General features: G+C 40.8%; 1 protein-coding gene and 1 long non-coding RNA gene across 2 annotated transcripts in view; both read left to right on the forward strand.

Annotated features, from left to right (window-relative positions):
- Positions 1–27512, forward strand: part of LOC138012748 (sacsin-like) — a 46137-nt gene extending 18625 nt beyond the window's left edge. The window contains exons 7-10 of the mRNA XM_068859626.1: positions 11403–11983; positions 12495–23581; positions 24243–24522; positions 25226–27512. Coding sequence (XP_068715727.1) covers positions 11403–11983; positions 12495–23581; positions 24243–24521 — 11947 coding nt within the window. The 3' untranslated portion in view covers position 24522; positions 25226–27512. The remainder of the gene's footprint in view (positions 1–11402; positions 11984–12494; positions 23582–24242; positions 24523–25225) is intronic.
- Positions 5466–7713, forward strand: LOC137967517 (uncharacterized). Its single transcript, XR_011116537.1, has 3 exons — positions 5466–5546; positions 5885–5973; positions 6151–7713. It is a non-coding gene; the product is annotated as an uncharacterized lncRNA (long non-coding RNA).

Raw genomic sequence — 27512 nt, forward strand, 5'->3', positions numbered from 1 at the left:
AAGTAAAAAAAAAAATAAAAACGCTTTACAACTCTATTGAAAACGATGACATTCAGGAAGCAATTGTCGTTATTAACAGACCAGCTATTTGCCGCGTCAAGCAGAGCAGTAAGGGTGCTATGTAAGGAACGAAACCGTGACCGGCAAGTTGACAGCAGTTTATCATCATTTAGGTGTTGATAAAGTTGGTCCTAGAGCAGTCTTTCAAGGAATCCACTGAGAAAACGGAGATGGCTTGATAGTTATTAAGGTCTGATTCTAAGCCTTTTTAAAAGAGTGGTGTTACCCTAACCAATTTCCATTCTGTTGGATAAACTGACGTAAGAATTAATTTTGTAATTATGTCGGTTAGTGAGGGTGCAATATCGCAAGCTGCCATTTTTAACAACTTACTAGGGATCTTATAAAGGCCAACCACAGGTTGAGAACAATGTCGATACTCAAGAGTTTTTAGAGAGAACAAATTATCAGAGGGCGACAAGTATGATTTAGCGTCAACTTCTCCAACTCAAATATCTCAAGCTACAATGCTCGTCACATTTGTTGGAACACCCATCCCCGTTTCCCCCTTCCTCCAATGTTGATTTCAACAACTACTAGTAGTCGCCTGAAAAATTCTTACACAACATTGAATTGGGGGGAGGGGCATGTGGTATAAGCTACGATCTTGTAACACGATGATTCTGGACCATTCGCTAAGTGTTCCAACTAAATATGTCTAGCATTTTTTCTATAATAGTGAAGTGCACATTGAAAGCTTCCACCATATCGTCGGCGTTATTTATAGTTCTAGCTATTATCAGTTTGGATTTCCAAAATATTGTTCGACTTACTATCCTTTCGTGAGCTTAGCTCCTTGCTAAGGTTCTGGGACAAGTTTTACGTGGATCGCCTTTGTTAGTTTCCAGGTTTTCAGAACCGTATCGTTTCTTAGCAAATTTAGTTGTATTTTTCACCTAGTTCCTAGTCTGTTTATACTGCTGCCACATGGCATAATTATTGGTAGAGATAGCGTTCTTTTTACGAAGAACTCTTACGCATTTTGTGCAATAATTCACTCGTTATCCACAGAGACTGCTTGCTACGAATTGTCTTTTATTTTAAGTGGTGCGTGTTTGTCCACGTAGCTGACAAACGGGATTTTCTGTTCTTGCTGTATATCATTTGCGTCAGAGTACAAACTTACATTCCTCCATGGCATTCCTCCATTTTATCGAGATCATTTAACAACTTATGGTTTTGAAAATTTTTAAATTGCAGTATTTCTATCTTGCGAGAGGCATTGCGGTCATAATGTGCCTTACGTGTCATAAAAACAAGGAAATGATCACTAATCCCAAGGCGAACAACGCCAAAGCTTGAATCATTCTCTTGTGAATTTATTATACATAAATCAATCAGGGTTTTTAACACAGGTTGTAATGAGTGTTGGTTCGAATCCGTGAATAGCTGGCTAAGACCACAGATATCAGAGAATGCTAGACAGTAAGGACGAAATATGTGCTGTTGCCTCAGGCGACAAATTGCAGTTAACATCGCCATATAGATACAACTCCTTATTTATTGCGTCAATTCTGTCGACCAATTTCTCAAACTCGTCAAACAATTAGATCGGAAAACCTGGGGGCGGATCGCAGGTGCCGCCCAAAAATGCTGCACCATGACCTCGAGGAATCAAATAAACACTTTAAATTATCGTTATTTAGATCATCTGGTCTTCGGAAACTAAGATTTGCGAGTAAGTATAAACAAGCAGTGCTTTGTCTGGCGGTAGTATAAACAAGAAGGAGAGCAGTGTTGGCGCAGTAGTGAGAGGACTCGCCTCCCACCAATGTGGCCCCGGTTTGATTCCCTGTCCCGGCGTCATAGGTGGGTTGAGTTTGGGGTTGTCAACAAATCCCTAGCTGTTTTGTTAACGTCAAGGTGCAACGAAAATCACCTTTACCTGCAAGCTGTGGCTAGCATCTACTTTTAACTAGCCCCAAATTAAATTACGCATTTATTTATTAATTATATGTTTTAATTAGATGATAATTAATTAAACCATTCGTTATATAATTAATTAAATGAAAGATACTGTTCGGAAAAATCCGAAGCACCACATGGGTTCCCACCTGGGGCTCAGATTTTTCCAAGTTTCCATTTGATGCAAAATATCTCTCTTGTACCTCTCACATTACTCCTTAGGTCATGAATTAGATGCTTTTACTGGGTTGCCGTATGGCAATCCAGTCGGAAAATGGGTAGATAATTTTTTTTTTCGGTTTAAATCTTGCCTGTCACTCCCCTGCTAAGTGGTGTCTTTGTGCATAGAGCCTTCTGCTCGTATTTTCTTAGGATAGAGAGGGTAGTGGAAATGCGTAGACTTCTCTGGTGGACACAGTAGAATGATAAACTTAACCGGCAATGGCGTCGAAAGTCATGTAACGCGAATGGCGTTTTAGTGGATCTTTAAACAAAATTTACCCTTATGGAGCTCAATAATGGAAAGTCAGTTGGATAAACTAGGCAGGCGGTGAAAACAAATACCTGGAATCGTAAAGGCGACGAGTAGTGGACTTCGACAACAATCTATCGCCCGTCGAGCAGAAATCAAAGTGAGCTGTATTTACCTGAAGTACATGGTAATTTGACACGATCGAGTTTCTTGTCTTCACGCACGCAATGAAATAGGAAGAGGTTTTCGCCTCTAAGAGCAAATATGTTGTTTGTTTCAATAAATTTTTCGCTGGAAAAGGATTCTGTGGTATTTTTTGCCTTTGTGAATTATAATATCATGTTGTGTATTGAATTTTCGAGCTTTAAGGTTGAAATGTGATATGGGAGAAGTTTTTTAGAATTGCTCTGTAAGCAGGAAGGGTTCACAGGCCTGTTGGAAGCGTGCTTGAGTTTCAACAAAATGAGCCCCAAAATCAGTGAAAAATTGTGACGCAGATGAATAATAAAGTTTCTGCTATTTCCAAAATGATAGAATTACCTGGTGATAAATAACGTCGTACGCGTCTTGGAGAGTAAATTTTGACTTTGCATAAACAAGAGTTGGGCGATTGTGATCTTTGTTTTGACTTCGCTCATTTCATTGTCAAACTTTACAACACTTGACAGAAAAGAAACTTACAAAAACCCGGTATCTTGCCATCATTTGACACAGATACTTACTGTTTGCGAGTAAACATGCCGAGGTAACTTAATCACGGCGCCCGCTAAATTCCGACCATGTCACTTTCGATTTTGCGATTTATTTGAACGTAGCAAAAATCTCCCAAAATTTTTGTCGCTGATCGTAACTTTTTATATTCTATATTCATGGTTCAAAATTAATGTTGTTTTCATGTCGTAAATGTTTTATTCTCGATCGACCGTTCCGGAAACTTCCTTCTGCTCTTTCTAAAAACTGTGTATCAATAGTTATTTGCTTTTGCATCAATATTTGTTTTGCATAAAGCAAGCTAACAAAATCTGTACTTTGCTGAGTTCGCATTTCTTAGCGTTAATAGTACTTTCGGTCAGATGCTTGTGTTTTATGATGGGTTTATTGTTTTGGTCTCCCATCCTGAGACTAACCCCCCCCGAAAGGGCTTAACTTCAGTGAATTTTAGTATTACAAAGCAGTCAGATGCTCAGAGGGCACACTTGTGGTGAAAAGAAGTTGTGAGGGAACTTGAAAATTATCAACATGTCAGCCCAGAAGCCAATGTTTCTCGCTTCTCTTTTATTTGTTATTCTTCGGAGACTGGAATGCTGTATTTCAATACCACACAATTCAGTGCCTTTTGATTTTCTGTAACACGTACCACAGGCAACCCAGTATATGCTTCACAGAAGCATCTTGTTCTTAATTGATAATCAGCTACATGTATAATTTAATGAAAGTTTTTATCAATAGTAAATATGTCAAAAATATATGGATTTTCTTCTCCTCATGACCGGGATTTTCGAAAAAGTTCCCGCCACTTCCGACGATTTTCGAACGACTTCTGAACGGTCCCGAAAATGTTCGAAGATGTTCCGATCACTTCCGAAGCTATCTCAATTTCAAACAAATTGAAGACATTTAAAAAAAGCTCTTGCGATTGTTCCAAGAAGCAAAAAAAAAAAAAAAAAAAAAAAAGAAAATTAATATTACGTAACTAATAAAATGATTGAATGAAGAACCAATTATAGTGGAACAAGAGGGATGAATGCGGTTCTAAATATATTTCACGATAAAAAATTGCGATAGAACATTTCGTAAAAGCATATTAAAATTAAAAAAAATATTGTAGACGACGTTTCGACGTTTGGCTCACGTCATTATCAAGTCAAAAAGTGAATAATAAGAAATGTCTATATACTTAAAAGACAACAGGTTATGGAATGTTGTTAAACAAAGAGCTTTGCTCGAATGAAATCAGTCGGCGTGTTAAGACTAGGATTGCACTGCTTGATGAAGAGCATCTCATAGACGAGACTGTCAAATTTTCCTTGGCCCTTTTTTAGTATGCGGCATTGGCTTTCTTTGAGGTGGCTTGTATCCCCATGGGAGTGCTTACCGATCGCAGAATTTTTATGTTCGACAATGCGTTCATGAAGGTGTCGAGCCTTGTAGCCGACATAATCTGAATCACACAGATCACATATAAAAGAGTAAACAACGCATTGTCGATTTACGATTGGAGGCTTGATTTCTCTGGGCTTGAGGTCTCGTTCCAATTTTCTGCTGACAAACACGGGTTGTAGTGTAATGCCAATTTTAATTTGTGACTGAGATCACGCATTTGCCTTTGAACTGCGTTAGCTGATGTTTTGTCTTTGAAGGGCAAACTCACTCACGCAACGCTGCTATCTACCTCGTTTTTACTCGTGGATATATCCACGAGTTTTGGTGAGGTTCTTTTTGCAAATGTGTCACTCCTGCGTAACCGAAAGTTCGATCTAATAAGCCAATCAGGATGGATAATCACAACACATCATAGAAAGCTGTGACTTCCGGTTTGCGAGGTTGTGCGCCGCCATTGTTGCATGTCGCTTTCATACTTAAGTGTTTGAGCACCTTCCGCTGCATTTAGAAGCAAGAAACGGAAGAGTTAAAGAAACGGCTTTCTTCGAAGGTGAAGCAAAGTATTCTGAACAAGTACACATTGGTGCAGTTAATTGTGCACCGCCTTTCACTGACCAACGCGAAGACTTCAATACATGTAGAAATGGAATCGACAGACACATGGTGAGAAGACAGTCCCTGTTCATCCCCTAAGCTCACGGGGGATAAATAAATTCTATTTGGAAGGTGACTGCCATTTGGAGAGTAACATCGAAGCTATCAAAGTATACCAATGTTTATCAAAGCTATCACGAAGTTTTGCAAGCTATGATTCATCAAAGTCACGTGAATACAACTTGAACAACATCCGTGACATGAAAAACAGTGAGGCAACCAAGCAATCCATGCTTCCAGACACTAGTACTTGTGTGGTGGACCATAATGAAGAACTGTCGAAAGACTCTGTCACTGATTATGTAACGAAAACTGATGAGGAATCCGTACCAATCTCCTGCGATAGAGCAAGGTGAGCTTAGTGGTTATCTATCGGGCCTCCCACCACTGCGAGCCGGGGTTCAATTCTGGCCTCAGCCAGCATGTGGGCTGAGTTTCAGTCGATCTCAACCTGACTCGAGGGTTTTTCTCCGGGTACTCCGGTTTTCCTCCCTCATCAAAATCGACTCACAGCTAATTAACATCTAGCTGTGGTGCTGTGCTCCGACATCAAACATGGGCTGTATAGCGGCAGCCAGAGGCGCCTTTGTATGCTTTCAGCCCGATGTCGTGAGCCGTGCCCTTCGCAATTCAGTCCTCGACTGCAAGTAAGGGTGATTAGCACTAGCAATATTTATTTATTTATTTAAGGGCTGAGGCAGTACTTGCTCCCCGGGACAGAGAACCTTCCAGGATTAATTCCTTTCAAGAAAACGTCGAGCTTGTTTCAGAAAGACAAGGTAATTAGAAAGTGTATGGTGCATTATTTATATAAGGACTGAGCTCTTCAGAGTTGAGAAAGTGTTTATCTCTTGCTTTTGGAAAATATTATATCTCTATACCTAGACCGCAACTCAGACGTAACAATCTTCGAGAGTAGGAGATTCTAATCGTCATTTTTATCTTATTACCCGCAGGACTGCTGAACACAAAAAAGACTTGTCAGTTCTATTGTGCATTCAAGATCAATCTGCTACTACGCATTCGACAAAATTGAACCAACAAAATGAGAATTATTGTCTATCAAGAGAAAAGCTATTGACATCAGGAGACATTGAATCGAACCCAGGCCCTGTTGCTTATCGAACGAGTACACATACAGCACATACAATACTGAGAAATCCTTCTATAGCACTGTTGCAGGCTCGATTAGCTCAAAAAGGATTGAAGGCACTAGAATGTACCTCAGATAGTTCATGCTTCTTTTCTTCTGTTGCCCACCAGTTATACAATGATCCTTCCTATCACATGAATGTGCATGCTGCTGGAGTTGAATCCATCAGAAACAACCGTCAAAAATTTATTGGACCCATTACAGAGCAATTGTGCGTTTGCTGTCACAGCAACATACATGGTGTGATGCACTTGTTGTGCAAGCAGTTTGCAATGTATTAAATGTTTATACAATACGTATAAATGAATCCAATGAGGGGTGGGCACCAGTAACTGTTATCAGACTGAGTCCTATAAACAGACAACAGGGAACTACTGTGAACATTGGACATCTAGATGGAAGAAACTACGTTTCAGCACTTCAGTATTATAATGACAGTATATCAGGTTATGAAATCAGCGGTGTTACCAATGTCAACAATTATTCAGAGCCTGGTAATAATCGATTAATTAACGATGGCCAAAAATGATGTGAGTGTCAGTAATAATTTCTACAAAGCAGTGGCAAAAAAGAGCTAATATGAGAGAATCTATCAAGTGGAAGAGACAAAATCACTTGAAGAGTTCAGGGAAAAGAAAAACAACACAAAACGCCAAAACAGATCTGAAAATATTGAAGCAGCAAGGGAATAGGAAAAGAAAAGCAATCCAGAACATATCAGAGACCTAAATAGAAAAGCATAAAACCATTAAAGGAAAGCTGTGCAGAGCTCAAGGCTAAACCAAACTGAAATTTGTCAAGGTCAAGACTCTATTAGACATTCATGTCAAAAGTGATTCAGTCTTTTTCGTGATACGATAACACATGGCCCTGAATATATATGCACTTCCTGTGATCAGTTATGGTTCACATCATCTGTTTTTAAGTGTAAGAATATCAAATATAGTGATAAATATTCACAAGGTTTGTTGGAGGAATGTATAACTGGCACAAAAGGTGTCAATATTACTGAATGGATCTGCTCTACTTGCTAAACCTGATGACATTAACAATATGACCTGGCAACAAAAATCAGACCTTATTCAAAATTACCGTGTCATCTGTGCAACGAACTTTGAACACATGGTACAGCTCTTTATAGAGGATGTGTTAAAGATTTATCTTATGCCTATTGGAGAAATGGTATACTTATTTCACAGGGTTGAATTCCAGCAAAGGGGATTACCTCACATACATGCATTATTTCGGGTATCTAGTTGCATATGAGAGCCCATCGTGCTGTTACACAATTATCCAACTATCAATGCTAATGCATTAAGAAAGCTTCAGCCTGCCAATTTTAAACAATCGAGGTAACTTTCATATCCACGAGTAACGACAGTGGCACTTTGATTCTCTCTCGTGCCAAAAGAAAAAGGCTTCAATTGTTGAAGATAGAGCATACGCACGATGGATCATTGATGGCCTCATTTAAAGGGACGTTAGTAAAGAGGGCTGTGACATCATAAGAGACCAGTATGTCGTCTTCGCCGATAAGAGAGTTGCGGATTTCTTTAGAAAAGCGAATAGCATCGGTAATCGTGAAATCATTTACGGAGAGTGGTTTCAGTTTTTCCTCCACCCATTTAGCCAAGTTGTAGTTATACGTTCCAGTTGCCGATAAAACAGGCCTCATACTGAGGTTGACTTTGCGGGTTTTCGGAAAGCTATAGAGATGGCCTTCGAACGAACAAAGACACGAAAATGGGAGAAGGGTTCTGAAGACTATCAAAAAAATGTCTTGTATGAGGAATTACGATCAAAGGTTTCTCAATTGAAAGATCTCAGGGCAGAGCTGCACAAGGTTTACAAAGATCTCAGAGAGCAATGCTCCTTGGTCTGCTTCGTCGCTATCTTACGAACACTAGCTAAGCTTCGCAAGAACCAACGCGAAAAAATGGTAAAAAGTCACATCAAGAAATTCTCACGCTTGCTTTCCAAGAAATTTGACGTGAACGAGCACATAAATAATATATCGTCGTATCACCTTTCTTTCTTTGAGAAGCTTGTCATCTATAGAGTATTAAAGTTCTCGTTACCGCAACGAGTGTCACCGATCGAGGTTCTAGCCAGCTTTGAGAAGACCTACTGGAAAAAAGAGCCCCCACTTGAAGATCCCGCCAAGAAAGACACTACATTGAACGTACCAGCCCTAATCCACCCATGGCATTGGTAAAAGCTCTCAACTGTTTGAAGAAACGTGATGACATTGTCATTGCACGACCCGACAAAGGCTAAGGAGTCGTAATAATGGACAAGGCGGAATACACAAGCCTTTTAAGTGCAGCTTCAATTGATGATCCTTCCAAGTTCTTGCGTGTTGATGATAAGCGACCAAAATCCCGTGGTCGTCCACCAAAGCACTTTCATCGGCTTCTTAAAAAAGAGAAAGATGTCACACGATCCTACATAAAATACTACCGCAGAACATCGCTGATTCACTTTCACCCAAGGGTTCCAGACTAGCTCATCTCTATGGCCTTTCGAAAACCCACAAAGTCAATCTCAGTGAGAGGCCTATTTTATTGGCAAACTGGAAATTATAACTACAAGCTTGGCTAAATGGGTGAAAGAAAAACTGAAACCACTCTTCGTAAATGATTTCACAATTACCGATGCACATTCGCTCTTCTGAAGAAATCCGCAACTCTCCTATTGGCAAAGACGACATACTGGTCTCTTATGATGTCACAGCCCTCTTTACTAACTTCCCTTTAAATGAGACCATCAACATCTTAGTTGAAGTAGCGTTTGCCGATGATTGGTTTAACCAAACTAATGACCTTAACCTGCAAAAGGATCAACTCACAAAACTTCTCAAGATCGCCACTACTAAACAGTTTTTCCAATTCGATGGCCAGCTGTGTGAACAAATCGACGGTGTGGCTATGGGCTCACTCCTTGGCCCTCTAATGGCCAATGTCTTCCTCTGCCACCTTGAAGACAAGCTTACCCGCAATGGTGTGATGCCCACATTATACAAGAGATATGTTGATGATACCTAAGTCAGGATGCCCAGTACCGATACAGCAATTGATTTTCTCACTACTCTTAATAGCGTACACCCCAACCTGTCTTTTACGATGGAGCTTCCTATTGATAACAAGATCTCCTTTATCGGCATTGAGATAATTAAGAACCGAGCAAAGATCGTCACACAAGTATATAGAAAGTCAAAAAACACTGGCTTGTTGCTGCATTTTCATAGCCACACAGACAAGCGCTATAAGGATTGCTTGCTAAAAACAATGATCCATCGTGCGTATGCTCTCTCCTCAAAAAGTGAAGCCTTTAATCAAGAATGCACTAGACTACGTTCCAACTTTACTCTATGGCTTTCCGAAAACCCGCAAAGTCAACCTCAGTATGAGGCCTATTTTATCGGCAACTGGAACGTATAACTACAACTTGGCTAAATGGGTGGAAGAAAAACTGAAACCACTCTCCGTATATGATATCACGATTACCGATGCCATTCGCTCTTCTGAAGAAATCCGCAACTCTCCTATCGGCGAAGACGACATACTGGTCTCTTATGATGTCACAGCCCTCTTTACTAACGTCCCTTTAAATGAGACCATCAATGATCCATCGTGCGTACGCTCTATCCTCAACAACTGAAGCCTTTAATCAAGAATGCACTAGACTACGTACCATCTTTACTCGACTCGATTACCCCTTGGCAATGATTAATTCTACCACCAAAACCATTCAGAGTTTTTTTTTTGGCACGAGAGAGAAAAACGAGGTAGATAGAAGCGTTGTGTGAGTGAGTTTGCCCTTCAAAGATCAAACATCAGCTAACGCAGTTCAAAAGGCAAATGCCTGATCCCAGTCACAAAATTGGCATTACACTACAACCCGTATTTGTCAGCAGAAAATTGGAACGAGACCTCAAGCCCAGAGAAATCAAATTCATTGGACACAAGTCTCACCAAGTCAAATTACAAAACTACTGTCTTTAAATACAAGTAGTGTGATCAGAAGACATGCACAGTTAACGTACACAACTACTGCATCCAGTAGATTAGTTGTCCGAAGAAAATGAGTTTAGCTGTCGATTTCCCAAGGCAAATTTGAATTCAAGGTAAACCAGGAAGGCCATGTCATTAATCAGTGCTCTCGTTGTCAAAACCGCGTAAAAAACGTAAAAAACGTCTCGTTTTTTGGAAAAAAAGAAGTTTCCGATGAACAAACGACTTTCTTTCTTTATGGGAAAGTAATAAGACGTGATAGATAAATTGCAATCAACTGGTACATACTACAGGTATAAATTTTATTGAAATGCAAACACCATAAACGCAACTGAATAAATCTTAAAATGTCTCACGGACAGTTGCTTTTAAGCGGAAACCATGTTTCGTCGAATTAAACTTTTGCCGTCTTCCTTTCAGCCTTTTGTGCAATATTGTGGCAACATTTGCATTCGCTATAAATGAGAGATATTTTTATATTATTCTGTTGGGGTTTTAGGATTTAGTTTAAGTGAAAAGGTAAATTTTTCCGTCCTTGTTTGCCGTAAACGTGATTTTAAAATTGGAGAATAGCGTAGACGACTAGCTTTATTTGGAAGGACTCTCGATTAGCTAAAATTAGACACATTTCAAATGTTTTGTTTCTTTGTACTTGAAGATTTTGCCGACTCGACGTAATGCGATTCTTGTTTCAACAGGTTTCAATTTGTGAGGCCACGTTAAAAAACGGCTTTCTGTTCACATAAATTTACCTGGCAGTTCTGAAATTTGAATTCCCAAAAAACACTTGCCCTTTGGGCAAGTAAAAGCCAAAATCTACGAGCCCGATCGCAAAATCCACTAGCTCTGGGCTAGCGGACACGACTTTCTTTGAAAGCTGAACGTCAAAATTGACTAAGCCTATCCGTAAGTCCTTGTCAAGTTTGCATATTCTCAATAACTCAAATTAATCATGACTGCAGATTTTTTGCTAACGCCTTTAATCCTTGACTTATCACAATGTCTGACAATTACATTGTTGTTCTTTCGTTTTCTGTTGTAGTGCATGGCCAGATATTAACGTTGTCGACTTCAAGTGGAAGAGACTGCTGGATCCCTTGCTTCAGTCGCTTTGCAGGGAAAACGTTGTATACACTCTGAGAGGAGGAGGGAGATGGCTGAAAGTGGAAGAGTCTTTCTTTAATAAAGTCGACGACGAAGACTTAAAGGAGTTGCTTCCCCGCGTATTGCTAGAAGCCAATCAAGATATCGCCTGTCTGCCTGACCATGCGTGGAAGGCCATTAATTTGCACGGAAACATAAAAAAGGAAATTACACCTTCGTTGGTTCGAGATGTTCTGAAAGGAACTCCGATGTGCTACAGAAACCTCGATCGGCAGGAGAAACTACTTCTTTTGATGTTTGTCCTAAGTGCTGAGGACGATAATTACGCAAAACTTGAAGGACTGGAATTGTTACCACTTGCAAGTGGAGTCTTCAGATCCTTCTCAAACTCGAGTGAGACCGTTTACATCGCATCCTCAGATCATCCACGGAAACTTTTTTCAAACCTAGAAGATCACTTTTTGGACAAGGAAATTCCTGAGAATCTTTTAAGAGGCCTGCAAGTGGTCGCCAACAAAGGTATGCCTGATTTAATCGGCTGGCTTAAGCCATGTTGGTGCACACAACTTACTGACTTTCTTAAATATTTTATTCACACCTTATAATTATATAACCTATGAGTGTACAAAAGATTTACAAAGGTTTGAATGCTACGCAGTGTTTCGTTTTACCATCTACTTGAAAATTTGTAATACAGGGATAAAGCAAATTTAAAGACCTGGCTACAACTTGGGCTAACTACTGTGAATCGTTCATTTTCTATCTTTTGCTTAAACTGATAGTACCAATCCGGTTACAGAATAGTACGCCAAAATTGTACTACGTAAATAAGACAATCACTGAATACATACTAAGTTACTCTACATTTTTACATGGTATTTTCGTTGACGTTGTCGATTAAGATCCCTAAAAATAGGAAAAACGCCTGAAATAGGAGGCCGGAGTGATGTTCGAGCAATACCCACCCATTCCAAAGGTCCTAGTCGGGGTGTCACAAGGAGTTTAATAAGTTCTGTTTTATCGCTATTAGGAGGAACTCAGTTGAAACAGCTTCACCAAGATGATGTTATCACTGTTCTTCAAAAATCGTTACCACGCGATTGGTCAGAAGGTGAGATAGTAAAATGGTACCCTGGTGTAGCCACTCATAACCATCCTCCGAAGAAGTGGCTTGAGCTGGTGTGGACCTATCTTCGGAACAATTTTGCCACAAGAGAAGAGCTGTGTAGATTTCAAGGAATCCCATTGATACCTATTGACATGTCAAAGTTACCAATTAAATTAGCAAGGCTTAAACTGCCGTCTCGCATAGTTGTGAGAGGCCTTCATGGTACAAGCCTTGATGAAAGTCTCACCGACGTCTTGAAAGAGCTTGGATTGATTGTGATTCAAGAGCTTCCTGTTTTCCTAGGGCAACATCCTGCAATTACCCACAGTTTTGTTCAGGCACCATCACCTCAGGGTGTCTTAAAAGCTCTGTCGGCGGGTTACCTTTCAGCAGATAAAATTGATATGCATTATTTATCAAACGAGGGGAAGCGTTCCTTGAGGAATTTTGTATCCTTGATGCCACCGTTAGAGGCAAACGAAGCAAACCTTCTTTGTCGCCTACCACTGTTCGAAACGCTCTCCAAATCATTTGTTTCAAAGCAAAGTGGTTTAAGCGCTGCACCGCAAAGCTCCTTTCCACTAGACTTCCGAAGAGAGTTTCTAGACGTCAGACAAGAAGACGCTAAGAGGTTGGCTCAGTTACTACAGATAAGAATTCCGACAGAGACGGATTTCCTCTTAGAAGAATTATTTCCTGATGTTAAAAGGAGAGCTTATTCTGACGAAGAAATCGACCACCTCATGACTTTTGTACTTGAAAGATATCCAGTATACGCAAAATCAGATCATCGATTTGAAGTGGAGATGGCGTCTTTGCCATTTGTGTCAACGCTCCATGGGCGAGTCAAAGCAGTGGAAGTCTTCAATCCGAGAGACGAATTTCTTTGTGACATTTTCGCTAATGAAGATGTTTTCCCTACAGGAAAGCAATATACTGATCCTGCAGCCTTAGTAGTTCTGGGAAAACTTGGTTTGAAAGGCAAGGACAAAATTACCGCACAGGACCTTCACCAAAGTGCAAGAAAGATTGCAGGCATGTCTGATAAAACGACAGCAGAGAAAAAGGCAAAAGCGATCATGCAGTTCTTGGGCGGAAGCCCAAAGAACCTTGAAAAATCTTTTGGACCACTTTTGAAGGACATTCCTTGGGTGCCCGGACAAAGGCAAAAACCCCAGGGTTTTCCAAGAAGCCTTACGTTCAGGGGAGAAAGTGACGAAGAAATCCATTTCTTCAAACCCAGAGAGGTTTTCTGCGCAGATAAGGTGAACCTCATTGGGGCGGTAACGCCGATTGTTCACGTAGATTCCTCTTGTGAGTTGGCGAAATGTCTAGACCTAGACAGGATGCCCGATGTCTCAGATGTTGTAGAGAATTTGAAGGTCGTAACCCATTGTTATACTCAACAGGAAAAACCTTATTATATGACCATTACGGAGGACATCTACTCTTTTTTAAATAATGCTACGATTAGCTCTTATGACAAAGAGGCCTTGCAAGGAGATGAAAATTTCTGCTGGATTTGGACTGGGGACGGCTTCTCTTCACCTAAAGCTGTACTGGCAGAAAAGCCTCTTATTGACCTAACACCTTACATCTCATATCTTCCATCAGAAGTGAAGCATTTTTCGAACTTGTTCTCGAAGTTTGGAATGCGGGAAAGGAGTGATACCTCACTTTTGCTCCAAGTACTTGAAATGATCAAACAAAAGTATGATAAAGAATGGAGCTTTGGAGAGGAAGAGGTGAAAAGAGATTTGCAGATGGCAGTGGACATCCTGAATGAGATCAAACCAAACGTTGGTGAGCGACTACCAGATGAACTTCAAGAAAAAGTTCTCATTCCAATATTTCTTGAAGGGGTTTCCAGCGTCAAACTTGTACCAGTCGAAGAATGCATGTACTGTGAACATGAATGGTTGGAAACACTCGATGATGAAGTGGGCATGAAGTACTCGTACGTTCATCCAAACGTTCCCAGCAGTACAGCAGAACTCCTTCAGGTCCGCTCTAGGACTAATTGTATTCTAGAACCTGACGAAATTGGGGATGAATTTGGACAAGAAGAGCCCCTAACCCGTCGACTAAGTCGACTTCTCGAAGACTACTCGGATGGTTTCGCAGTTCCAAAAGAGCTTATTCAAAATGCAGACGATGCTGGTGCAACAGAAGTCAGTTTCCTGTACGATGAAAGAGCAAACGAAGGGGCCCTAACTCGTCTGATTGACGAGGGAATGAAGGAATGTCAAGGTCCTGCTTTATGGGTTTTCAATGACGCCGAGTTTAGAGACGAGGATTTTCAAAACATTACAATGTTGAATGGTGGCACAAAAGAACTTCGCACTGAAAAAATTGGAAAGTTTGGACTCGGTTTCAATGCCGTTTATAACTTGACTGATGTTCCGATGTTCCTGAGCAGAAATTATTTTGTGATATTTGATCCCAACACGTTTCATCTGGGGAAGGTAATCAGAAATAAGAGCAAACCTGGAATCAAGATTGACATAAACAAGAACCCCGACAGATTACGAACTTTCAGAAACCAGTTTAAACCATTCAATGGCATTTTTGGCTGCGATCTTCATCTGAACAAGCAAGACAACTCTTTCCCAGGGACACTGTTTCGTCTCCCTCTAAGAACGACAGACCAAGCTCTAAGAAGTGAAATTAAGCAAGAGGCTTATGACAGCACACAAATGCGAGGCCTTCTTGAAATCTTTGTTCGAGGAGCCAAAACCCTGCTCCTTTTTACACAGAATGTACTAAGAGTTCGCATCTTTCATTTGGCTAAAAATTCGAATGAGCAGACGTCACCACAATTGATCTTTGAGGTAAAGAAGACTCTGTCCCAAGTTGGCGTCCTAAGAGAATTACCTATTCCAGTCACTCTTCCAGAAACCTCAAAGAACCTTTGCAAAGACGACCAGAACCTCTTAAAACAATGTAATTTTCTAAAAGCATCAACTGAAATTGCGGAGCGTGTGGTGACAACAAACCAAAGTAAAAATAACTTGCTCAGTTCATCATTTGCTATCGAAATGAAAAGCACCTTGACAGAACATGGAAGCGGTTTCTTGGGGGAAAAAGACCATTTAAAAAATGAAAAATGGCTGATTGCATCTTCAATGGGGAAAGGGCAAGCCATGCAGTTTTCAGAAAATTACAAAGGTTTGCTTCCGTCAGCCGGGGTAGCCGTCCAGTTGATATCTAAGGAGTGTCAGAAAGTAGTTCCGTTACCTCACAGGGGAACTGTGTTTTGTTACCTTCCACTACCAATTAATAGTGGGCTGCCTGTACACGTTAATGGAGCGTTTGCAGTGGCCTCCAACAGACGCCATTTGAAGGAGAGAACCGAGGACGACAAAGCTTGCACTGAAAATAACTGGAACAGCGTCTTGTTGAAAGATTCTGCTTGTGCAGCCTATCTAGATCTTCTTGAAGACCTAAAGTTGAATACAGAGATGTCGCCCTTTTCCTTACTTTGGCCCAAGGCGTTTGATGTGAAGCCAAATTACGAGCCTCTTGCTCGTTCTTTCTACCAGGAAGTTTCCGATGGGAATCGTTTCCTGTTTTCTGATGGGAAGAGATGGTTGGACATAAGTCAGGTAGTCTTTCTAGAGCCAAAGTTCCGCCAGGACCCACAAATTGGTGATACATCCTTTGACGTTTTCCGGATGCTAGTAAAAGGGAATAAGGCGGCTACTGATCTGCCACTTGATGTATTTCAATCATTCTTTAGGTACGGCCTTATGGAGAAAATACAGTCGAAGCTATATGAGAAGGACAGGTTCTTCTACGACCTAGTGTTCCCTAACATTCCCATTATACCCCCCGAGTTGAGAAATAAGTTAATTTTGTATGCCTTGGACGATAAGAATGGGACGTTTGATAAACAACTACGGAATTGTGCTTGTATTCCAACCTCACCAAATGGTCACACCCTCAAATGTCCGAAAGAACTAATCAACCCTTACAAAGACTCAGCCCAGCTTTTTCGCAATAAAGATCAAAGGTTTCCTTGGGGCACGAAGGAAACATTTTTAAGTTCCCAGCGACTTGCAAAGCTTGAGGAACTTGGAATGATGGCAAATGATCTCCCATGGAATGTAATTGGAGAAAGGGCGGAAAGTATCAGCACTTTAAACCAAGAAAGTAGCGAGGCAGCACAAAAGCGTACTAAAGCCATGTTAGACCTGTTAGCAAGGAAGCTAATCAAAGGCGGAGAAAACTCCCCTTCAGGAGGAATCCAGAAAAGACTCGTACATGCTAAATTCCTCCCAGTTGTTAAGAAGCCAAGGGAATTTCCTCTTCCTTGGAAAGGAGATGATAGACTTGAGAAACACGAGCCAATGATATCACCCAAAGAAGCCTTTCCTTATTCTCAGAAGTATTTAGTTTGTTGCTCTGAGCCTGTGGTAAATTTTTCTATGTCTTCAGAAGTCACAACCTTCTTGGGTTTGGACAAAAAACACGTCACCATCGAGCATGTTCTAACCCAGCTTCATTTTGCATCAGCCACTAACACTTGTAGGCTGGAATACTCAGAGCTTGAGGAATTAAAAAGGATTTGCTCGGAAAGTTACCACTATCTCCAGACTGCTCTTGATAACAGGGAATTTGGAGAAGAGGAAATGAAAATACTTCTTAAAGAAAATAGGTACATTTTCATTGGAGGAGAATTTGTTGATACCGATCACGTGGCCTTCGATTTGGCCGTTGACTGCCAACCTTATTTGTACAGGCTGCCTCGGGAAATTGCTGGAGAATTTCACAATTTGATGATGATGTTTGGGGTTAAAGAAACCTTTGAGAAGAAAGACTTCATGGCGTCTTTGGAACTAATAAAGAGCAATTTTGAAGGAACTGAGGTAGACAGCAAAACCCTTCAAGTTGCCATACATCTTGCTGGTGAGCTGGCTAAATGTATGACGGAATCTTATGAAGACTCCTGTGACGTTAAAGAAAGTAACAAACTGATTTTCCTCCCAGATTCCCAAGGTGTGATGCGACCAGCAAGTGACCTTTGTCTAAATAACTGCCCTTGGCTACTTGCCGAAATTGATACAAAATATGCGAACGAAATGATTCCTTTCCCAACCAGTATCGCACTAGGTGTTAAGACACGACGAGAAGAGGTACTTGAACGTTTTGTAGTTGGAATTCCCTTTGGACAAACGGAGGAACTGACAAATCGCTTGCAGCGAATTCTCTCAGCATACCCATGTGAAAAGGAAATCTTAAAGGAGCTTCTTCAGAATGCAGATGATGCGGAGGCAACAGAGATATGTTTCATCAAAGATCCTAGGCGACATTGTGATGAACGCGTTTTCGAAGATTCTTGGAAAGCTCTTCAGGGACCCGCATTGTGTGTGTACAATAACAAGCCATTTACTGAAGCCGACATTGCAGGAATACAGAGCCTTGGTGAAGGTAGCAAGGGAGATGACCCGAACAAAACTGGACAGTATGGCGTGGGATTCAATGCTGTGTTCCATTTGACTGATGTGCCATCCTTCATTTCTAGTGGGCCAGCGATTGGCGACGTGTTGTGTGTGTTTGACCCACATTGCAAATATGTCCCTGGGGCAACTCCGCAAGCACCTGGACGAAAATTCACGGTAACAGCAAAGTTAAAACGCATTTTCCCCGATGTGTTCTCAGGTTACTTGGAGGAGCATTACCCGATTCAAAACTCTACCATGTTTCGATTTCCACTAAGAACTACTGATATGGCAAAAGAATCGGAAATATCTGGGAAACCAGTTACACTGGAGTCAGTTGAAATGATGATGGAAGGATTGAAAGGGAAACTTTTTGAAGCCCTTCTGTTTGTCAACAGTGTAAGAAAGATCACAGTGAGTGACGTCGACCAGAATGGGGACATTTCCAATTCGTATTTCGTTGAGGCTCAAATGTCAGATGAAGATTTAGCAAAAAGACGACAGTTTGCCACGTACGTCAAGGAGTGTGGGAAATCAAGAGGAAAAAATGGAGTGCTACCTATAAATGCCGAAGTAAAGAAGTGTTCCTACGTTCTCCACTTACGAGACAGCACAGGGTACGAGGAGAAGTGGTTCATTGTCCAGCAAATTGGCTTTGAGAAAAACGTAAAACAGAGCATCATCGATGCCTTCAAAAACCACGATTTGAGTATGCTGCCTCTAGGTGGTGTTGCTTGTCTATTAGAAAAGAAGCCAAGAGATCGGTCTCATTCGGAGACAAAAGAGCGAGCTGGGAAAGCTTACTGCTTCCTTCCACTTCCCATAGAAACTGACCTTCCAGTCCATATAAATGGTCACTTTGCTTTAGACCACGAGGCCCGGCGAAATTTGTGGACAAACACAACTGACGACTATCGGAGCGACTGGAACAACGCTTTGGTCACAGACGTGATAGCATCATGTTACCTAACACTTTTAGATGAGATAAGGAGATTTCATCATTTGCCTGTGCCACAGAATGCAGATCACACTACTCCTGGTAGCAACACCTTTGCTTCGGCCGTCAAAGCCTATGAGGAGCATTTTCCACCCGTGGTCAAAGGAAATCCATATTGGACGATTCTGGCAAAGTCTGTTTATCAAGAAATGGACCGCAAAAGATTGCGACTGCTTCCAGTGTTACGGCATCAAGTATCAGCTGAAGTTCAACTGACGTGGCTGCCTCCCACGGGGAAAGGAGAAGATAAAGCATTTTTCAATAATCTTTGTCTTAGCTCTGAGAAAAACGTTCATTTTCAGCAGGTTTTGCTTCAAACAGGCTTTAACCTTGTGGCATTTTCCATGTCAATTTGCGCATCACTGGAGCAATCTGATGTAAGCCCTTCCTGTATTTCCCCAGCTGCTGTGCTAGAATTTTTCAAGTCCTTTCAGCATGAAGACTCTCTATGCAAAATTGGACCAATGCCTGCGGATGTCACTGAGACACCATTCAGTAATGCTTCAGTTGTCGAACTAGTCCTCCAGTACTGCAAAGAAGATAAAGAGTTCCTGACAAGCCTCCCAGGACTTCCCTTGCTTTTAACAGAAGACAACTGCCTTCGCACTTTTAGCGTTGGTGATCCTAAGTTCCTTTCTCCTCACTATTCCACCCTTCCGGAATGTAAAGAAATGTTTGTCCATCACCACATTAGAATGCACATCTTTAGTGATTTGGAGAGTGCAAGCGCACCTGTGTTCAAGCAGTTTGATGTGAACAGTTTTGCAGCTAACCTAGAGCGAACACTCTCAAAAGTGTATTTCAATAGTGAAGGGTACTTGAGGTGGTGTCCTGGTCAGAGAGCCATTCCAAATTCAGACTGGCTTAGCACAGTTTGGAACTTCCTTTACGAAAATATTGATAATGTACTTGAGGAATTAAGAGACAGAGAAATAAAGCAAGTAAAAGCCATTAGAGAATCACAAGTTAGTCGTGATGAGCAAACCAGACGTATAGAGGCAGCAAGGACGAGCGAAGAAGAGAAAATGAAAATTATACGTGACAAACTGAAGCCCCTAAATAACTGGAGTATTCTTCCTTGCACTGAGACGATTCGTTCAACTCAGAAACACAATAAAAGCTTTTCTAGTGTGACAACGCAACATTTCCTCGCGCCCTTACGCCTGGCAGAGTCTGTCCTTGATTTCCAAAGCGGTGCCTCAATTCCCCATCTTGTAGAGGCTTTGAGAATTCTAGGTTTGCCTGAAGTGAATTACCCTAACATGACAACATCAACAGGTTCTGTTGTTCATATGTTTATGGATACGAGGTGTCTTGCCCGCACACTTGTAGGCTCTCTTGAAACACCAGCGTCTCTTTTAAAATCGTTTCAACAGAAGATGACAGGAAATCCACACTCACTTGAGGGGAAACTAAAGCCTTATGAATGTAAGATAATTTTGCGTTATTTTAGCGAGAGAACCAGTTATCTAAAGGCAAACGACAAGGACACTCTGAAACTGCTCCCTTTTTATGAAACACGCGATGGAAGACTTGTCAGTCTGAACAACCAGAGAGCATGTAGGGTGCCAGTGGATATCCCTCAAAACGGAATGCAGGTTTTGGAAAAGCAAATCGAGGTGGTGTTTTTGAAAGGTCATTATAGATTGACCCCACTGTTTAAATTCCTTGAATTGGAAGCAGTGACGGTGGCGGACATCTATTGCAAGTTTATTTTAAAGTACTTCCACATATTCTCCGATGATGAGAGGTTGGTCCATCTCGAGTGTATGCGAGAGTTCATACGAGAAAACCCAACAAAGCCTGTAGATGAAGGTCAAAAACAGAGGCTTTTGTACTGCTTAAGCAACACGGCAATTCTGCCCTGCACCAATGGCACCCTGAAGAAAGCATCCTTTTTCTTCGATCCCAACAACACAGTTTTCAAAACAATGCTTAGTGTGGACTATTTTCCCTTAGAGCAATTCAGCTCTCCAGATTGGCTAGACTTTTTGAAAGCCATTGGACTGATCCATGAAGTTTCCTGTGATCATGTCAAGAGGTTTGCTTCGGATGTAGCTCGTGAGGGTGCACAATTGCGCACTGAGATCACAGACAAGAAATCTAAAGTCCTTGTCACTCACCTGTTCCTTCGAGAAAACTGTCTTGACGAAGGTCTTCTTGAAGATGTTTGTGATATCAAGTTTGTGGCTCCAAACCCAGTGACGCCTGAACTTCAAAACATCCACCGACAGTTTGGCGAGAGTGGAGACAGTGGTAAGCTGCCATACATTTCATTCAAAGGGTCCGTATTAGACAAACATGCCGAAATCGTTTGGACGGTGGCTGCCCTTCTACCAAAATGGGCAAATCCTTCGATGTATCAGTATGACCAGGAGATTTCCAGCCTTAGTTCGGAAAATTTTGAAGATTACTGCCACGAAATACTTGTCCACCTTCAAGTGATCACGGAGCCAACAGTGGACATGGTGACTTTCCATTGCGAAAATGTATGCTTTTGCCAAGCGAAAGAAAATGAAAGAGATTTGCCTCGTGATGACATTTCCACGAGGGAGGCCGTCATGGGAAAGATATACAAATTTCTGCAGGAAAACTCCTTTTCAAGCACTGTCACAAAGGAACGACTGACGAATATCCCGTGCCTTTTGGTCGAACAAGGTGAACGTTTCGTAAAGCCAAGGCAAGTTGTAATTGCATTGCGCAAGGAATCTGAAGTCGTCCCATTTCTTTACGGGATGCCGGGCGAATTTATCAAGTTTAAGAAACTGTTTCAATATCTGGGCTGTTCTCCATCAGTGAGACCATTCCACTATGCTATGGTGTTGGAAATGCTACAAGGGAAATGTACAACAAACGCACTAGAACCAAACGAGAAAGCCAGCGCTGTCAAAGCACTAAAGGGATTTTTTGAAGCCTTGAAAGATAACTCAGAAGACCACTTTTCTTCATTGTACTTGCCAGCCATTTATCAGTTTGATTACTCCTGCGAGGATAGTCCATTACCAGTCGTTTTAAGGGAAGCGAAAAGCCTTCTCTTTGATGACGCTCCACATTATCATGACCGAATTGCAAGCTTTCATGAACTGTTTGTCCTAGATCTAAAGAGGGTGAGTGTCCGTTGCATCTCTGGAAATTACAAAGACCTTGTAATTAGTATTCCAAAAGCTCTGCAGCCTATGATGTTGTCTAGTGTCGTCGAAGAGGCATTTGTTAACAAAGGACACGGCTCAGAGAGTTTTGACGTCGGAGCTGCCAGGTCACTGAAGATCCAACTTCAGTCTGAAAAATTCCATCGAGGAGTAGCCAGGCTCATTCGTCATGCAAGTCACGAACACAATGAAAAGGTAAACGAGCAACTGGTTGCCTCTGTCAAGAGCCGACTGCAAAATATCCAGGTCTATGGAATGAACAAAGTCGTTACTCATCTGGTTTATAAAGGAAACCCAATTTTAGGAAGTGAAGCTGAAGTATCCTACTTTTTGCAAAAGATTTGCAATTCCGAACGAGAGGTTTGGAATATATACGTTAATGCTACAAAAGATGAGGAGACCAAGGATGAAATTGCTCTTACAATATCACAAGTCATAGCAGAAGCTTGTCAAGGACTGCTTCGAGAAACAGCTATGTTTATTCCTAGAATGCTATGCATCAAGCCAGAAAATATTGGTTCTTTTCTAGATAAGAATAGGATACGACCAGATGACTCCTATGGTAAAGAAGGAAGTGACCTGCTTCCTTTGCCAGGGAGTTACATTCCATTTGCAGAGCATCACCTTCTCAATCCGGCCTTTGAATTCTTTACACCCGGTGAATATGTTGGATACGAACTAGAAGATCCAGGTCTCGATCACGAGGAGGGAGAAGCTACATTCATCTACGCTGTAATCATCGAAGAAGTTCTAAATAATGATTCAACCCTTTTACAGAAGTGTTACAAGATCAACATTTGGGACGATGGAGGGCCAAAACTCGTCCCGGCTACTGTTTTGTACAAGTTTTATCGCCTTCAAGACATTGTGTCGACTGCCATTGTCCCATCAGAACAAAACGGGAGCTCGCAAGGAGGAATGGAAAAAGAAGCGGTTTTTAAGATTTCGAAGACACTGGGAGAGGCGTGGAGGCTTCCTGAAGATCAGAAAAGGAAAGTCATCAAAAGGCTAATTCTGCAGTGGCATCCAGACCGGAATCCAGGAAACGAGAGGTTCTGTACGGACGTCTTTCAACACATAATGAACGAAATTGCAAGATTGGAGAAAGAAGGCATTGATGTATGTGACGAGCAACCATCGGGCAGCTGTTCCTATCGCGAATTCTGTGGTTTCTGGGGAGCTCGTGCAAAACAGTACACATCTCGACGCCGAGAGTATCAAGATAGTTACCACCAGCGTTATGGATCATCGGACAATGGAGGAAGCACATGGCAGGTTCCTCCTAGCTTCAGCACGATGAATCCTCAACCAGGAGAGGCAAAGCGCTGGCTGAGACAAGCTTATGCCGATCTGGAAGCTGTGGACAACGACATCAGTTCTGGAAAGCCATCTTTTGAATGGGCCTGTTTTAAATGCCACCAGGTGAGTGCACAACTGTACTTTGGTAGGTATGCGAAGAGCAGAATGGACCCTTTCCTTGTGCTCACGTAACTTGTTTCAAATTTGTAATCTAAAAGAGGACTTCCGTTGTTAGCCCTCTGGTTACTGACCTTTCTGCTCTTTGTTTTCGGATGCGACCCACTATTGCATTTGTTAAGCGACGGTAATTTTCATGCCTTTCCTGGCCTTCTAAAGTCATGGGGTAGGGGTCGATTTGATTACAGAGTGCTTCTTCAGAGCATTACGTAGCACTACGTAAGATCTAAGGAGCAAAAATGAGACCGTGTAGAGGGGGCAGTATATTTCGTCACCCACGCAGGCGTTACTCTTTAGACAGGGTATCCATAGTTGTAAAATTAACTGTACGCATACTAAAGAAATTAAAATTAAATGAGCCTATGAAAAAAATATGTGAACTGCAAAGACCAAATTTAGCGAAAAAGTAATCACGGTACTGTTATATGGCAAGAAAGCCCGGTAACCCCGAGAGCAGAATGCGGAAGTTGTTGTTTCAGTTGCTGAAGAGAACAGAGCACTTTTGCTTAAATGACTTAATGAAACATAGCTGGTGGATTCTCTTCAGTGCTCCCGCGATAATTCAGTGATTTATCAATAACTTTCCGATGCCTAACTTTTTGATCAGGCTGCTGAGAAAGGTCTGAAAGCCGCTCAATATAGCAGGAATGCTTCAAAGACGAATGTTCACAATCTTGTACAAAATTCTCTGATGATTGACGACTCGGAGTTGACAACTTTATCTCAAGATCTTGAGAGGAATTTGGGAGACTCGACACGCATGCGTTATCCAGACCAAATGGAATTTCCTCGCATTCCAAACGACGTTTACACAGAAGAAATGGCACGTCAGGCGTTACGAGTAACCACGCAACTTTTGTGCCTTGTAAAACAAAAGTGTTTTTAAGGTAGGTAGCTAAGAGGCTGAGCATGATGAAATTTCTTCCACTTATCCCATAGCAGATAACAGTGGCAGTATGGACTAGTTGATAGCACACTAAAATGAAATGTGGAAAAAAACGAGCCCTTGTTTTCTTTAAGGAAAGGAGATGGGGACACACCATTTTACGACGGACGATTGTTAAGAGGGGGATGACAACTAGGCGTTTTTAAGGCCTTGTGCATCAAATCTTTTTAGTTTCAAGATACAAACAGTAAACAGACCTGAAATTTCCTCGTTCGAAATTTTGGTGTGAATATATGCATTGGCCCAGAAACCGAAAAGTGGATCTTGAACACGTAGTCTATCATTGCATACTAAATACACACTACGTTAATTAATTACTTGTATCATAAATTAAAAACTATTTGTAGTTTATGCATATCATGGTTCATTTTTATTTTAGGATTTTATTTGTTTCTCGGAGATACAAGCCTATTTTTTGCTCCTCTAAAATTCGAGCTAAAACGAAGTTTTATATTTGTTAATATGTATGTAAGCCAATAACAAAGTCATCGCATCTCGAGTGACAGAAGAGAGCAGAACTCAAAGACCTAGTTTATGACTTTCCACGGATATATCCATTTTCGTTTTGTAAGACTAACCTTTTCTGACAAGAGTTAATATATGAAAGCCATATTTGACTTATATTTGCTGTATTTTCTGCACAGGAAACCTCTCAAGAAGTGAAATGGACAAGTGTTTTCCCTTCAACTTGACATTTGATGTCTATGAGGATGGCAGAAACACAGAAATCAACACAAGTACGGCTCGGCACAAATTTTTCTCCACGAGTTGCAAAAATCTGACTCTTGCTAATGAGTAGTTTGTGTTAGTAGTTTTGTCGGTGTCTTAAGAGTTGTTAACAAGCAGCTGGTAGTAGTAGTTACTCACACAGTTAATGCCGAAAAAAGAAAGTATTTCCCTGATTATTAGACAGTTGATGTACGGTGTAGCAAAGTAGTTTCAAATGATCTATGGATTTAAGAGTTGAACGCGCATCTTGAAAAAATCGAAAAAAACGAAGTATTAAATATTGATTTTTTATCTCAAAGACCTGCGAAGTAATAATGTATCCAATTAAAGGATTTGTGATTTGTGAGTGATTTGAAGTGGTCTTAAGTTTTGTTTCTAACAAATTAGGAAATATTTTGATAATCCTGAAAAACCAAATACGTATTTTTTTTCTCAAATGAATTGCAAGCAGAGAAAAGTTGAATTATTACTTTTCACTGATATATCATGTATTAATTCTTAAGACTTCTGATGCTGGCGACCAGTTGATAAAACCAAACTCAAGCTGGGGGCTTACATCAGTAGTGTCTCTGACTGGATGCTGCATCCATAACAAATTGCAGTAAAATAATTAAAAACAAGGATCCTAGTCTTCTACGCCAAGCATCGTCGTGCTCCCTCCCTGGAGTGTCTGCAAGCTACTAGCGCTAACCTCAAGCCCTTTGAACTCTGGAGTTATTTTTTACTCCAATCTTAGTAAGTTCGATAAACGGATCGAGCTGATATGTAAATCTGCTTTTCATTAAATTGGATTAATTTCGAGAAGACTTTTCTTTTCAAATTAAGCTTATTGTTGAGTAAGGCTAAGTCAAACCGTTTTATAAACGTCCGTTAGAGACTGATTGATCACCAGATTTTGAGATTCATTTGTACCTTTTTAAAGCATACATTTTTTGTTGTGAAGTGATTGTAAATAAATTATTATTACTCGGACCCGTAGGGGCACCAAATACCGCTAATTTCGCTCACCTTTCTTCTGATTCTTATACATATAGAATATAAATAGACATCTCCTATTCATGAAAACTACGAAAATTGTACACACACGGTTTAATGGTCACTTTAATTCGTTTGTGGTGACCTGTAGCTTCACTCGCGCGTGCACTCGAATGATCGGGTGACGCATTCGTAAATGCCGATCTTGTAAGCCCTCATTTTTCCTAATTTTGCAACTTTACTCGTTTATATCTTTGCTTCCGGACGGTGAATTTCTTTTATTTTTTTTGCATGCTAGCTTAGATTAATTTAAACCGTTTGTTTTTCAAATTTAAAAGAAATTCCGTTGGTGAAAAAAAAAAAAAAAATAGACACATTTCAAAAAACTCATTTTTCTGACCCACAGATTTTGAAGAATTTTAAATATTTTAGAAAACATTTCTAACATTATCTGGTAACGCTGAATGGGAAAATTTTACCGTCCCATTTTTTTTAAAGACAATATATCATGATTTTAAGGCTCAAAGAGATGCCTTATATAGTTGCCATGGTAACGTTATTTTGAAAATGTGATGTGAGAAATCTATGATGAGTACTTAACATCCTGGCCAAATTTTGTCTTGATATGATTACCCTAAAAGATGTCGAGTGTCAGCTTCGAAACGGGTGGTTCCCCGTTTCGAACTGAATGAAACTCAAATGTAATTGAAATGGACGCAACTATTGAAAGCGATACAAGTCAAAATAATAATTCTTTGATAAGCATCGGTTACTTTATTGAGAACCACTCTGAAGATGACAGTGGACAAAGAAAAATAGGCACGCATTGCGTATGTGGTAGTGCAGTAACACAGCGCTCTATTCCATAATTGGCAACTGAGTTGCGTTTTGTATTCCAGGAGATTCAAGTTATCAGTTGCGTAATATGTAGCCCTAACAGTACACGATATTGTTTTGGTACCGTGTATCATTACAGTGCCATGGTAGATGTCTTAGATAAATAGCCCCCTGAGAAGACACGTGGCTACTATTAAAATACTAAACCCGGAAAGATTCAAGAAAATAAAACTGAATCGAGAAACAATGGCTTCAAGGCTGACATGTTAATTATTTTCAAGTTCCCTGACAACTTCTTTTTTAACCACGCCCTTAAGTGTGCATTTTGAGCGTCTGACAGCTTTTCACGACAAAAGTTCACTGAAGGTGATCCCTGTTCGGCGGAGTTAG

The sequence above is a fragment of the Montipora foliosa genome, chromosome 8 (assembly GCF_036669935.1).
Source record: "Montipora foliosa isolate CH-2021 chromosome 8, ASM3666993v2, whole genome shotgun sequence".
Taxonomy (NCBI): domain Eukaryota; kingdom Metazoa; phylum Cnidaria; class Anthozoa; order Scleractinia; family Acroporidae; genus Montipora; species Montipora foliosa.